This window comes from Choloepus didactylus, chromosome X, assembly GCF_015220235.1.
Source record: "Choloepus didactylus isolate mChoDid1 chromosome X, mChoDid1.pri, whole genome shotgun sequence".
NCBI lineage: Eukaryota > Metazoa > Chordata > Mammalia > Pilosa > Megalonychidae > Choloepus > Choloepus didactylus.
This window is the reverse complement of record NC_051334.1, coordinates 57,601,253-57,613,665: the sequence shown is the minus strand read 5'-3', so window position 1 is coordinate 57,613,665 and position 12,413 is coordinate 57,601,253. Positions and strand designations below refer to the sequence as shown.

General features: G+C 49.1%; 1 protein-coding gene across 2 annotated transcripts in view; it reads left to right on the top strand.

Moving 5' to 3' along the window:
• The window catches only part of FGD1 (FYVE, RhoGEF and PH domain containing 1), a 38,484-nt gene that overhangs the window by 12,457 nt on the left and 13,614 nt on the right, over positions 1 to 12,413 (top strand). The window contains exons 2-8 of one of the 2 annotated variants that reach the window (XM_037821724.1): positions 4,844 to 5,017; positions 5,343 to 5,520; positions 5,646 to 6,087; positions 7,424 to 7,513; positions 8,360 to 8,400; positions 10,365 to 10,521; positions 10,629 to 10,767. In XM_037821724.1, the coding sequence (XP_037677652.1) occupies positions 4,844 to 5,017; positions 5,343 to 5,520; positions 5,646 to 6,087; positions 7,424 to 7,513; positions 8,360 to 8,400; positions 10,365 to 10,521; positions 10,629 to 10,767 (1,221 nt within the window). Of the gene's footprint in view, positions 1 to 4,843; positions 5,018 to 5,342; positions 5,521 to 5,645; positions 6,088 to 7,423; positions 7,514 to 8,251; positions 8,401 to 10,364; positions 10,522 to 10,628; positions 10,768 to 12,413 lie in introns of both variants that reach the window. The other variant, XM_037821723.1, reaches the window with a different exon arrangement.

The window sequence follows — 12,413 nt, the reverse complement described above, 5'->3', positions numbered from 1 at the left end:
AAGGCCCACGCTGAATGGGCAGGGCCACGCCTCCATGGAAATTATCTAATCAGAGTTATCACCTACATTTGGGTGGGTCGCATCCTCATGGAAACACTCAAAAAATTAGTCTAATCAACAATAATTTGTCTGCCCTACATGAGATTGCATCAAAGATAATGGTGTTTTGGTGGACATAATACATTCAAACTGGCACAGTGTGGAAGAGGGGCTTTGTGGCCTATGCTCTAATGGGCTTTGGGAGCTCTGGTAAGCTCAGTGATGGAGGGGGCAGTGCTGGTGGAGGATATTGTCATGTGTGGGTGGGTGTGTATGTGCATGAGAAAGAGAGAATGTAGTAGACTATCAACCATGATAAATAGGCTGAAAAAAAAAAAAAACAATGCAGGACTTAGCTGGATGGAGATGGATGGGGCAGTAGGAAGGTCTGTGGTATCCAGGAAGTGGGGAGCCCTACCTTGGGAGCAGGGATGGGGTTTTCAGCATCCCCTAGCCCAGAACCTATCAGGCTTGGAGCAGGGCTTAGAAACATAGGGCGAGGGGGACCAAACTAAGCCAGGGTGAGTCAGAGAGTTCAGTAGGGGTGAGGTCGTGAGGGGTTGCAGAAGCCTGGCTGAGAAGTTCCCCTATTTTCCCTTGGGCAACGGGGAGTCATGGACAGTTCCTATGCAGTTAAGTGACATGACCCAAGCTGAACTGTAAGAAGGTTCATTCAGCCATCTGGAAGGAGCAAGATCTGAGGCTAAGGAGGCCATGCAGGGAAAACAGGTGGAGACAGGAAAATGTAGGCAGAGAGACAAGGGAGGAGGAGTTCTGAAGTAGGAGAGGGAAGGATCTTTTTTATTTGCTTTTTTTAATACAATTTTATTGAGATATATTCACATACCCTACAGTCATCCACAGTGTACAATCAGCTATTCACAGCACACATATAGTTGTGCATTCATCACCAGAATCAACTTTTGAACATTTTCTTTACTCCAAAATAAATAAATAAAAGTAAAAGTAAAAAAGAACACCCAAAACACTCCATTTCCCATTCCCACCCTATTTTTCATTTAGTCTTTGTCCCCATTTTTCTGCTCATCTGTCCATACACTGAACAAAGGGAGTGTGAGCCACAAGGTTTTCACAATCACACAAACACACCATGTAAGCTACATAGTTAATGCAATCATCTTCAAGAATCAAGGCTACTAGGTTGCTGTTTGACAGTTTCAGGTATTTCCTTCTAGCTATTCCAAAACACTAAAACTAAAAAGGAATATCTATATAGTGCATAAGAATGCCCTCCAGAGTGATCTCTTGACTCCATTTGAAATTTCTCAGCCAATGAAACTTTATTTAGTTTCAATTCGTGTCCTCCTTTTGGTCAGGAAGATTTTCTAAATCCCACGATGTCAGGTCTGAGCTCATCCCCGGGAGTCAGGTCCCACATTACCAGGGAGATTTATACCCCTGGGAGTCAGGTCCCACATAGCGGGGAGGGCAGTGAGTTGACCTGCAGAATTGGCTTAGAGAGAGAGGCCACATCTGAGCAACAAAGCAGTTCTCTGGGGGAGACTCTTAGGCACAATTATAAGTAGGCTTAGCCTCGAGGGAGGGATCTTGAACCTTCTTCCCCTCAGTAGAACCTAGCCTGGTTCTTGGCCAGGCCTATGTTTCTGAACTAGAACCCTGTTGTTCATGTCCCTCTAGATGGGGGTTGGGAGTACACTAGCTACATTGCAGTTCATGAATTTCTGAAACACTGGGGTGCACCCCTGCCCCTCCTGGTCTCCCTCTTTTCCAGCATCCCCTTGGAGAGCAGGCTTAAGAAAGAAGTCCAGTCTAGGACCAGCTAGTGCCTAAAAGTCTACCACTGATTTGCTGTGTGACCTCAAGCAAGTCATTGCCCCTCTCTCTGCCTTCATCTCCTTACTAGAAACTGATCCATCAATCCCTGCCCTGCTCACCTGGGTCTCCAGAGTGTTCCAGAATATTTGAGTTTCATTCAGCCTCCCATTCTTCAGGGCTGCCTGCAAGAAGGCAGAGAGAAAGGAGAAGCAGGCCCGTCTGTGGGCTCCCGGGTGAGGTCGAGGAGGAGGGACTAGAGATGGGGCTAGGGCAAGGTGACCTCCACCCCCAGAACAGTCAGCAGAGCAGTGGGAGAGAAGCCCCAACTAGGGACCCTACTGCCCTGCTACATATTGGGTGGGGAGGGCTTACCTGGCAAAGCCTGCCTGCTTTGGGTTGTGGAAATGGGCCAGGTCTAAAGAGACAGACAAGAGGCACCTGGAACTCTGGGCACTATGTGTGTATCTTTGAAGCAAGTGGGAGTGGGTGGTGGGTGATCGCTGTACAATGGGGTGCCTGGCTTTGCTCACTGGATCTCTGGCCCTGTCAGCTACTCTCTGTCTCAGTTTCTCTGGCTGCGTATCTCAAACTATGTCTCTGCATGTGCCGTCCTCCAGGTGATTCATCCTCCTCAACCCCACGCCCAGGGGGAGGGGAGGGCAGGACCAGGCTAGGATGTGCTAAGCAGGGCAGGGTAAGCTGCCCAGCTGAGCTGAGAGGAACACCTCCTACCTCCTGGCTGGGGCCTGCCTGCTCAGGTCAGAAAGGAAGTTTGGAAACTGCCCCCAAAGCAAGGTACAGGGTGGGCAAAAGGTTGCTCGGCCTGGGCCTGGGGCACCTTGTTCCCTCAAGGCTGGGAGGGAATCATGACCTTAGTCCTCTGGGACCTGCCTGGCTGGACTGTGGCCAGGGTGGGGGCAGGGTCTCAGGGGGGCTGCTGGAACTCTGTGGGTTGAGCTGCTCCTTCCCTCCAAGATGGGGAGACCTAAAATCCCCTGTGACTCTTTGTGCCTGTATGACCCTGTAAAGGAGGGTGTGTTTTGTAGCTGTGTTTGAGGACACCGTATGTTTTTGCAACAGAGGCCACATGTGACTCTGTGACCATTTAGACCAGAAGAGGGCAGGTGTCATTGTGTATATTCATGTGCCTGCATCTGTAGCTAAGACTCAGGGACACCGTGAACATGTTTGTTTCATGAGTGCGACAAAATAAATTATGCTATGTGTCTGTGATTATGTGTTTGTGTTTCTGTGTATGTGGTGGTGTTACTTTGTGCTGTTTTGTCATTGTGTGTGGTTGTATATGAAATGCTATAATTGACCCTGTGTGACTCTAGTCTTTGTGACTGCGTGTAACCATGTTTTCAGGTGTGTGAAAGTATATTACGATGTGTCTGACACTCTGTGGCCCTGCAATTGTTAGACACAGTGTAAATGGCACTGTATATCTCTGTGACTCAGTGGAACCATGTCTGAGGGGTGTATGATGATATGTGGTTGGGTGATTGTTGTATGAGGCTGTATGTGAAATGATATAATTGACATTGTGTGACTATGAGTCTTTGTGACTGTGCATGACCATGTTTGCAGGAGTGCATGATACTGTGTGGCTGTGTGTAATAGGTGAGGTTGTGACTGTGGGTCTTTGCAACTGTGTGTGACCAGGTTTTCAGGAGTGTGATGGCATGTGATTGAGTGCATGAATTTGTGTGGCCCCACCACTGAGCTAACTGTGAAATTATTCTGTATGTCTTTGTGACTGAGCGAGTTCATTTAGTTTTGGTCATATATGAGATTGTGTGACCCCGTGTGGCCATGCGTGAGAGGCCATGTGACTGTGGCACCACATAACTGACACCTTGTGCTGGTGGTACCTTCTGGAGCTCTTGACTACCACTCACTCTGGCATCCTTACACCTATTTGCACTGCATCCTTCCCCTACACAGGACTTTTCATGGCTCCCTTCTGCCCACAGGATGGATGTCCAGCTCCTCAGCCTGGCACCTAAGGCTTTTTCCTCTCCTCTCTGGCCCCACCTGACTTCTCTATCATCTGAGACACCTCCAACAGCCCCATGCCCATCCAGGACTACATGTCAGTGGCAGAGGAGCGGGCTTGTTAGAAAGACAGGGAAGCACCATGGTCTGGAGGGACAGCGTTTCCCAGCTGGGGGACAGAGAACTATGGCCTGGGGCTAATGGGTGCACACTCAGCACTCTTTTCCTCAGGTCATGTTATCCCTAGGGGCTCCCTCACTGCCTCCCAGGCTGAGTCTTCTCTCCCAAATGTGACCATCATCTCCCCCAGGACCAAAGACACAGGTGGATTTAGGAGGCCCACAGAGAGGGAAGAGGGGCAGGTAGTGCAAAAAGGCCTCCATTTTTCTGAATTTTTTATCCACTGTTTTAAAGTTGTTCCCATGACACCCTGCCAGTCAATCTCAGCACCTGAACTCTGGGCGCTGGGTGTGTAGGGATGTGGGTGGGTATTGAAGTACAGGAGGGTACAACAGACTAGTGAGAAGCTGGGATTTTACAACACAAAACTGCTCATAAAATACAGTTTCATCATTTTCAAGGATATTCAGCTGTACAAAATTGTAACCAAGAAAGTCCATATATCCTCGGGGCCTTAAAAAAATGGTTTATGCTCAGCACCTATTGTGGCTATGTAAACAAGGACTGCAAACATGTACACAAACTTTAAGGTACTCATTCCCATCTCCAGCATGGTTAAACTCCTTGGTAATGATGCCTGTTGACATACATGGAATCAATGTATTAATCACAAAGAATTCTCATCTATTTATGGAAACGAAGCCTGCTACAGCCTTAGGTCTGGCCCCCCATTTGAGGGCTGGAGCAGGGGGCCTCTCAGAAAAGCAGTGTGGCCAGGAAAGGGGCTCAGGAAAACCCAACACCCCCGATACCTGCTAAGACATGTAACTCCCCAGTCCCTTTTGGGGTGATGTCAGTCACTTCACACCCATTTTCTCCCTTTCTGCAGGGCTGCACCAGGGAAACCGGATCCTGATTAAAAGTTTGTCCCTTGACCCTGGCCAGAGCCTTGAGCCTCATCCAGAAGGCCCCCAACGACTTCGCTCAGACCCAGGCCCCCCGAGTGAAACTCCCAACCAGCGTCCTTCACCACTGAAACGGGCACCAGGTCCAAAGCCACAAGGTAAGTGGTTTCAGAGAGGAGAGGACAGTGGCCCAGGGAACGACACAGACAGCAGAGGGGACAGAGGAAGGGGAAAGGTTGACCAGTGGCAGAGGATAGGGCTTGTTAGAAGGACAGGGAAGCACCATGGGCTGGGGGGCAGAGGGCTGTGGCCTAGGACTAACGGGTGCACACTGGAATCTCACCTCAGGTCTGCTCCATTCCCACCTCCGGCAAAGTGCAGATTGGGGATTTGTAGAGGGGGTTGTGACCTGGCTGTGACAGCCATCTCCAAACCTAGCTCATTGAAGTCTCCCCTCTCTCTCTTTCCCATCCATCTCTCCAGTCCCCCCAAAGCCCAGCTACTTGCAGATGCCCCGGATGCCCCCCCCACCTGAGCCCATCCCCCCTCCACCATCACGCCCACTGCCTGCAGATCCCCGAGTGGCCAAGGGCCTAGCCCCCAGGATGGAGGCCAGCCCCAGTTCTGCAGCAGTATCCTCACTGATTGAGAAGTTTGAGAGGTGAGTCTGGTCTCCAGGGGACCCAGTGGTGAGGAGGGTGGGCCTGGGACAGGAAGGGATCTGCAGGAGAGGCCTCTCAGTCAAGCTCACACCCTGCCCTCATATGTGTCTGCCACCCACCTCAGAGAGCCTGTGATTGTCGCCTCGGATAGGCCAACCCCTGGCCCCAACCCAGGTCCCACAGAGCCAGCCATGTTGCCACCGCCACCCCCGCAGCCACCAGTGCCCCAGCTCCCTGAGGGTGAGGCCTCCCGCTGCCTGTTCCTGTTGGCCCCTGGGCCCCAGGACGGCGAGAAGGTGCCCAACCGGGACAGCGGAATTGACAGCATCAGCTCGCCATCCAACAGCGAGGAAACCTGCTTTGTCAGTGATGACGGGCCCACCAGCCACAGCCTCTGCCCCGGGCCCCCTGCCCTGGCCAGTGTGCCTGTTGATTTGGCCGACCCCCTCCGGCCCGGCTCCCAGGAGGTTGACAGTGACCTGGAGGAGGAGGACGAGGAAGAGGAGGATGAGGAGAAGGACAGAGAAATTCCAGTGCCCCCCATGGAGAGACAGGAGTCTGTGGAGGTACTGACCCACATTCACTGAGAAGCAGGACCATATGGAGAAATCAGGAGCCTAGCTTTTATGCTTGGTTCTTCCCCTAGCTCAGTATTTCCCAAAACTGGGCATTGTTTCCATTTTGGACATTTAACTTCCCTGGTCCCCTGGTACTAAATACCAGCAGCAAACCCTCGCTCCCCACCCCCCATCACTGTGACTACCAAACTGACTGTACACAGTTTCAGATGCCCACTGTGGTGATTGTCCTACCATTAGCTGGACCTCAGGTTTTCTGTCTTGATGATGGGCAAATTGGTTAGGGATCTCTAAAGTCCTATTCCAGTGCAAAGTCCCATGACACAGTAGCTATGTAACATTGGTCAAGTTTCTTCTCTCTTCACTCCCAAACTACAAGCCTCAGTTTCCTTATTTGTAAATTGGGGCATAATGAAAATATGCTTTCATATCCAGAGAGACTTTCTGACAGCTGGCAGAGGAGCTCAAGAATTAGAGCCCCACAGGGCCAGCTGAGGCCAGCTTGGCAGTAGAGATCCCTTTCTTGCACTGGCAGCCCACTATTTCTTTAGAAGGCATCTTTGTACTTGAGTTAGGTCTCAACCAGAATACCTGCTCCTCTAGAATCAAGCTCAAGTGTGGGAGCTGAGGCCAGGGACTGCTGGGATGGCAGGTACTGAGCAAATATATATCTAATGGGAAATTGGGCCAACAGGCAGTGCATTTTATACATTTTCATACTTTTTTTTTCCTCACGCCCCAGGTACTCAGCAGGCCTTTGCTGACAATGAACTAAGTGGGTGAATAAATAACTAACATTTATAGAGTGCTTAATCTGTAGTTTATGTTTTCTTTTAATTCTCTACGCCCTCCCTGTAATTTATGTTTTATTTGTATTAAACCATTTTTCACAACGACAGATGGACTTAGGTCCTATTATTATCCTATTTATAGATGAGGAGACTTAAATGCAGAGCAGTTAAACAGTTTTTTACAAGCTAGTAGAATGGCAAAGCTAGGATTTGAACCCAGGAAGACTGATTTCCCAGTCCACAGTCTTAACCATTGCACTATGCTGAATGAATAGAGAGAGCAAATGAATGGGTGAATGAGTGGCTGAGTGAGGGTGTGCGTGTCATCATTATTGAGAGGTGGGCCTTATGATACACTGGGGAGTCAGAGATGAAGCTGGGGAGACTTATGGGTCTAGAGATGGAGGTTAGGGCTATTTTGGGGTGGCATTATGTATGGAGTAACATTTGAACTTTTCAGAGAACTCTTAGAGGTCAGTGCTTGGATTAGGGTGGAAGATGATGGATCAGGGGTTACCTCTTCTCCTTTCCAGTTGACCGTGCAACAGAAGGTGTTCCACATTGCCAATGAGCTCCTGCAAACTGAGAAGGCCTATGTTTCTAGACTCCATCTTCTGGATCAGGTGAATGGCTCCTCAAGGGCCCCGGGGTCCCAGGACTGCGGAGGTAGGTTCCAAGGAGGATTTGGTAGGGCCTGAGCTCAACCGCACCATTGGGATCAGAATCTAGAGGTGGTAAGGCCCTTCTCTGACCTTGAGCCCCATCCTGGCCCTGGGGCCAATACTGATTATGACCCTAAGCTTGATACTCATACCAACCCTCATTCCTAAGCCTGGGCTCGTGTATCAGCTCTGACTGTGATTCTGACCCTATTGTTGACTTTAACCCAAATCCTGAATTTACACCTGTCTGTGAATCAGACCCTGAATCTCATTCTAACCATGACCCAATTCCTGACCCCAAATGCACTAGAATGTCAGTTCTCTGAGGGCAGGTATTTTTGTCTGCTTTGTTCACTGCTCTGTCCAACCTCTAAGACAGCGCCTGGCAGACGGTAGGCACTCAAAAATATTTGTTAAATAAATGGATCTAATTCCAACTTTCTCTCTGCCTCTGAATCTTAATTCTGACCTTGACCTGATCCTGACTTTTCATTGTTCCAATGCCTCACTCCAGGTCTTAATCCAGGTCTTAATCTTAACAACCAGAAATCCAACCCCATATATAACATAACCCTCTCTCCTAAATCTCAAGAGCAGTGCTGATCCCAAAGCTCCACAAAGCTTCTCTCACCTGCAAGCCACCGTTCCCCAGCCAAACCCAGGTCCAGCTAGGCTGAGCACTCCTGCCCTGCCCAACAGGTATTCTGTGCCCGGCTCCTGGAAGAAGCTCGGAACCGCAGTTCCTTTCCAGCCGATGTTGTCCACGGCATCTTCTCTAACATCTGCTCCATCTATTGCTTCCATCAGCAGTTCCTGCTGCCAGAGCTAGAGAAGCGCATGGAAGAATGGTGAGGGGCCCCAGGCCTAGTCTGCCCACCTTCCTGTCCACTTGCCCACTGGGCCTAGGCCCAGATGTGTGCACAGGGTTCATTCCTGCCTGCCCTCTCCTCTTATCACCTTTTGCAAAAGGAATCAGGCCCAAGCTTTGCCTTCTAGCCCTCCCAATCTAATGTGGAACATAGACCAGGACTCAGACAATTACAGTAGCATAGCCCTTAAGAGTGTGAGCTCAGTAGCCAAATTGGTTGGGTTCAAATTCCAGCTGTGCTACTCGCTAGCTTTGTGACACTGAACAAGTTTCTTAAGTTGTAGTGCCTTTGCTCTTCTATGAAATGGGAAAAATAATAATAGTCTACCTTGTAGGGTTGTTTTAAGGATTAAATTAGTTGATACTATAGAGAGCTTAGAATACTACCTGATATATAATAAGTGCTCAATAAATGTAAGCTGTTGTTATTGATAGAAGTGAGAATGGGACACTATGGGAATCCAGACAAATAGACCTAACCCAGTCTTGGGTTGGGTGGGTTTTATAGACAGTCTCCTGACCTCCTGGCTCTCCTCTCCCAATGAAACCTTTAGATTCAACCCCACCTACCAGAAGCATCTTTCTAAAGAGCAATCAGACCACATCACTCCCCTGCTTAACATTATCTCCTTCCTACCTCCATGATAAAGGCCTTGCCTGCACCGTTCCCTAGGCCGACCAGATGCCAGTCCCTTACACTTTCCCTTCTGCTACCACCAAATTATGTTTAGTTTTCTGCAAACACCTTACTATATGTCACTTCCATGGTTTTGCTCATTCAAGTCCCTCTGCCTGGAGGGACCTGCTTTGGACTGATTATCCTCAATTGATCCTTCAGGGGTGTTTGGTTTGCTAATGCTGCCATTATACAAAATACCAGAAATAGATTGGCTTTTATAAAGGGGTTTTATTCAATTACAAACTTACAGTCCTGAGGCCATAAAAGTGTCCAAACTAAGGCACCAACAAGCAAGTACCTTCACTGGAGAAAGGCCGATGGTGTCCGGAAAATCTCTTGTTAGCTGGGAAGGCATGTGGCTGGCATCTGTTGATCCTGGATTGTGTTCCAGCTTCTCTCTCAGCTCCTGTGTGTTCTTAGTTCTATCTCCCAGGATGTGTCTCTCTAAGTGCCTGGGGGTCCTCTCTTAACATATCCTGGGGCAAACTCTGGTCTTCATCTCTTAGCTAACATCCTTCTGTCTGCATCTCCAAGCATCTCCAAGTGTCAGCGTCAGTGTCAGCTCTTAGCTTCTCTCCAAAATGTCCCTCTCAGCTGTTCTGAGCTCCTTCTGTTTGTGAGCTCTTTCATAAGACTCTATAGTGATTAAATCAAGACCCACCCTAAATGGGTGGGGTCCATATCCCATGGAAATAATTTAATCAAAAGTTTCGCCCACAGTTGATTGAGTCACATCTCCATGGAAACACTCAAACAGATTCCAACCTTATCAACACTAATATGTCTGTCCCCACAAGTTTGCATTAAAGAATATGGCTTTTGGGGGAACATTATATATCCAACCTGGCACAAGGAGCTATCACAGGCCTCCCCTCTTCCAATAAGCCTGCATTAATCTTCAGGCCAGGTTAGAACACTTCTTCTGGGGTTTGCTTGTCCTAATCTGAACACCCTAATTGGAAGGTGTGAAGAATGAAGTGGCTTTTGCCATAAGGTTGGGCAGGTATTCCAGGACATGTCTTTTGGTACTTAAGCAGGGCAGAGTTTGGGCAGCTGGAGGACCAGGATGCAGTCTTAGGTCAGGTTGAGCCTCTTGGGTTAATTGGTCTGCAATTAGTAAGCAGCATTTCTGAGGGAGTAGACTGACTGAAAAGTGGGTTTCCAGGACTGAGATGAGTGGCCTACCTGACACTGTAGACCTGTGAGAGAGGGTTCTGGGGGGCCAAGTATCAGTAGCACCATGTCAGCCCCTGCTTCCACCCCAGGGACCGCTACCCACGCATTGGAGACATCCTGCAGAAGCTGGCACCCTTCCTCAAGATGTATGGCGAGTATGTAAAGAACTTTGACCGGGCCGTGGAGCTGGTCAACACCTGGACAGAGCGTTCCACCCAGTTTAAAGTCATCATCCATGAAGTGCAGGTAAGTGGAAAAGCTGGATGAGGCAAACTGGGGGAAGAGAGGTCTGCAGGGACCTGGTGGGGGCTCTGCAGCCAGACCTGAGCCCCTCCTGCTTCTACCTATCACAGAAGGAAGAAGCCTGTGGCAACCTGACATTGCAGCACCACATGCTGGAGCCTGTGCAGCGCATCCCCCGCTATGAGCTGCTTCTCAAGGACTATCTGTTAAAGCTGCCCCATGGCTCCCCGGACAGCAAAGACGCCCAAAGTGAGTGTGTGCACCCAAGCCCTGCTCCACCCTCCACCATGAGCCCCACGCTGATTGCCCTAAGCAGAACCTCTGATTCAGGGCCCCAAAACTTAATTCACAGGATAAGACCCTGACTGAAATTCCTGTCCTGAGCCACCTGATTGAGATCGCAAAATAGGGTCTCTAATCTGAAAGCCCACATTGAGGTTCTGGAGTAGACCCTAGAATGAACGCCAGGTGAGATCCCTGCCTGAGCGCCCAGACAGAACATTCAGAAGGAGTCCCCCAGTGTGAATTTCCCAGCTGGAACCTCACAGTCTGAGGGGCATGTCCAGAATGATCTCCCCAAAGGGAGCAACCCATTTCCTAAGCTGAGGCCCCAAGGCTGACAACCAGACTGGACCCTGAATGAAGTTATACCAAGTCCATAATGAAATTGAACCTGAACCCCAGGAACTGAGTTGCATAGACTGAGCTATCAGGTGAGATCCATGGCTTGCCCCCTCAGGATGAGCCCTCCTCACTGAATCTCCATGGTTGAGCTCCCTAGAAAGACTCCTATCTAGTCAAGCCCCTGATTTTCTGTCCTCTAGATTTAGAGCTCTACTCTGTGTCCTGCAGCCACTACCCAGAATGAACCTCCCAAAAGAACTTCCAAGTCTGATCAGAGCCCCACAGAATCAGCTCTCCAGAACTGAGCACCCTAGACTGGACCCCTTTATTTTCTACTTCCCATATTTGGATCTCTAGGCTCAGATAACCCCTCCCCAGACTGAGTCCTTACACGTTGAACCACTTGAAAAGTGTTTCATTCTAATTTCCTCCAGTATGAGCCCCACCCCCACAGGGTCACAGCCCCAGATAGAGCCCACCAGATTCTAATTCTACTTTCCCTCAAATTATTTCCATTCATTCATTCATTAACTAACAACTATTTACTGAGCACTTCAATGTTCTGTCCATTGTTGTAGGCACTGGTAATAGAGGGGAACAAGACGAACAAGGAAAAGGCCCTTGATCTCAGGGAGTTTATATTCTAGTGGGGGTGACAGACAATAAACAAAAGTAATAAACACACAAGAAAATAGTAGATAGGTGCTAAGTGTAATCCAGAGAATTAGAAGAAGGTGATGTGACAGTGACTGGGGCCTACTTTAGATTGGGTGGCCTCTCTGAATAGAAGACATTTGAGTCAAGCCTGAATAACAAGAAGGTAGCCACATGCTGACTGGGGAGGAGCACATTCCATTAGAGGCAAAAGCAGGTGCAGAGTCTCTAAGTCGGGGTCAGGGGATCAGCTTGCATATCTCTGGACCAACAAGAGGGCCAGTGTGACCCAATCATGGCAAGTGAGGGTAGAATGGTAGAAGAGGGGTTGGAAAAAGAAGCAAGACTTTGAAGGCCAAGATAAGGAGGTGGATTTTATTCTGAGTGCAGTGGGAAAGCATGAGAAGGTTTTGACTGGGATTACACGGAGAGCAAGAAAGGGAGCCAAGAGACTGGTTGAAAGGCTTTTGCAATAATCCAAGTGAGAGAAGTTGGCTTGGACAAGGATAGTAGCAATGGAAGTGGTGAGAAATGGTTGGACACAGGATATATTATATTTGGAAGTAGCACTGAAAGGACTAGGGTGGAGTGGGTGTGGGGCTTGTGAGAAAGAGTCA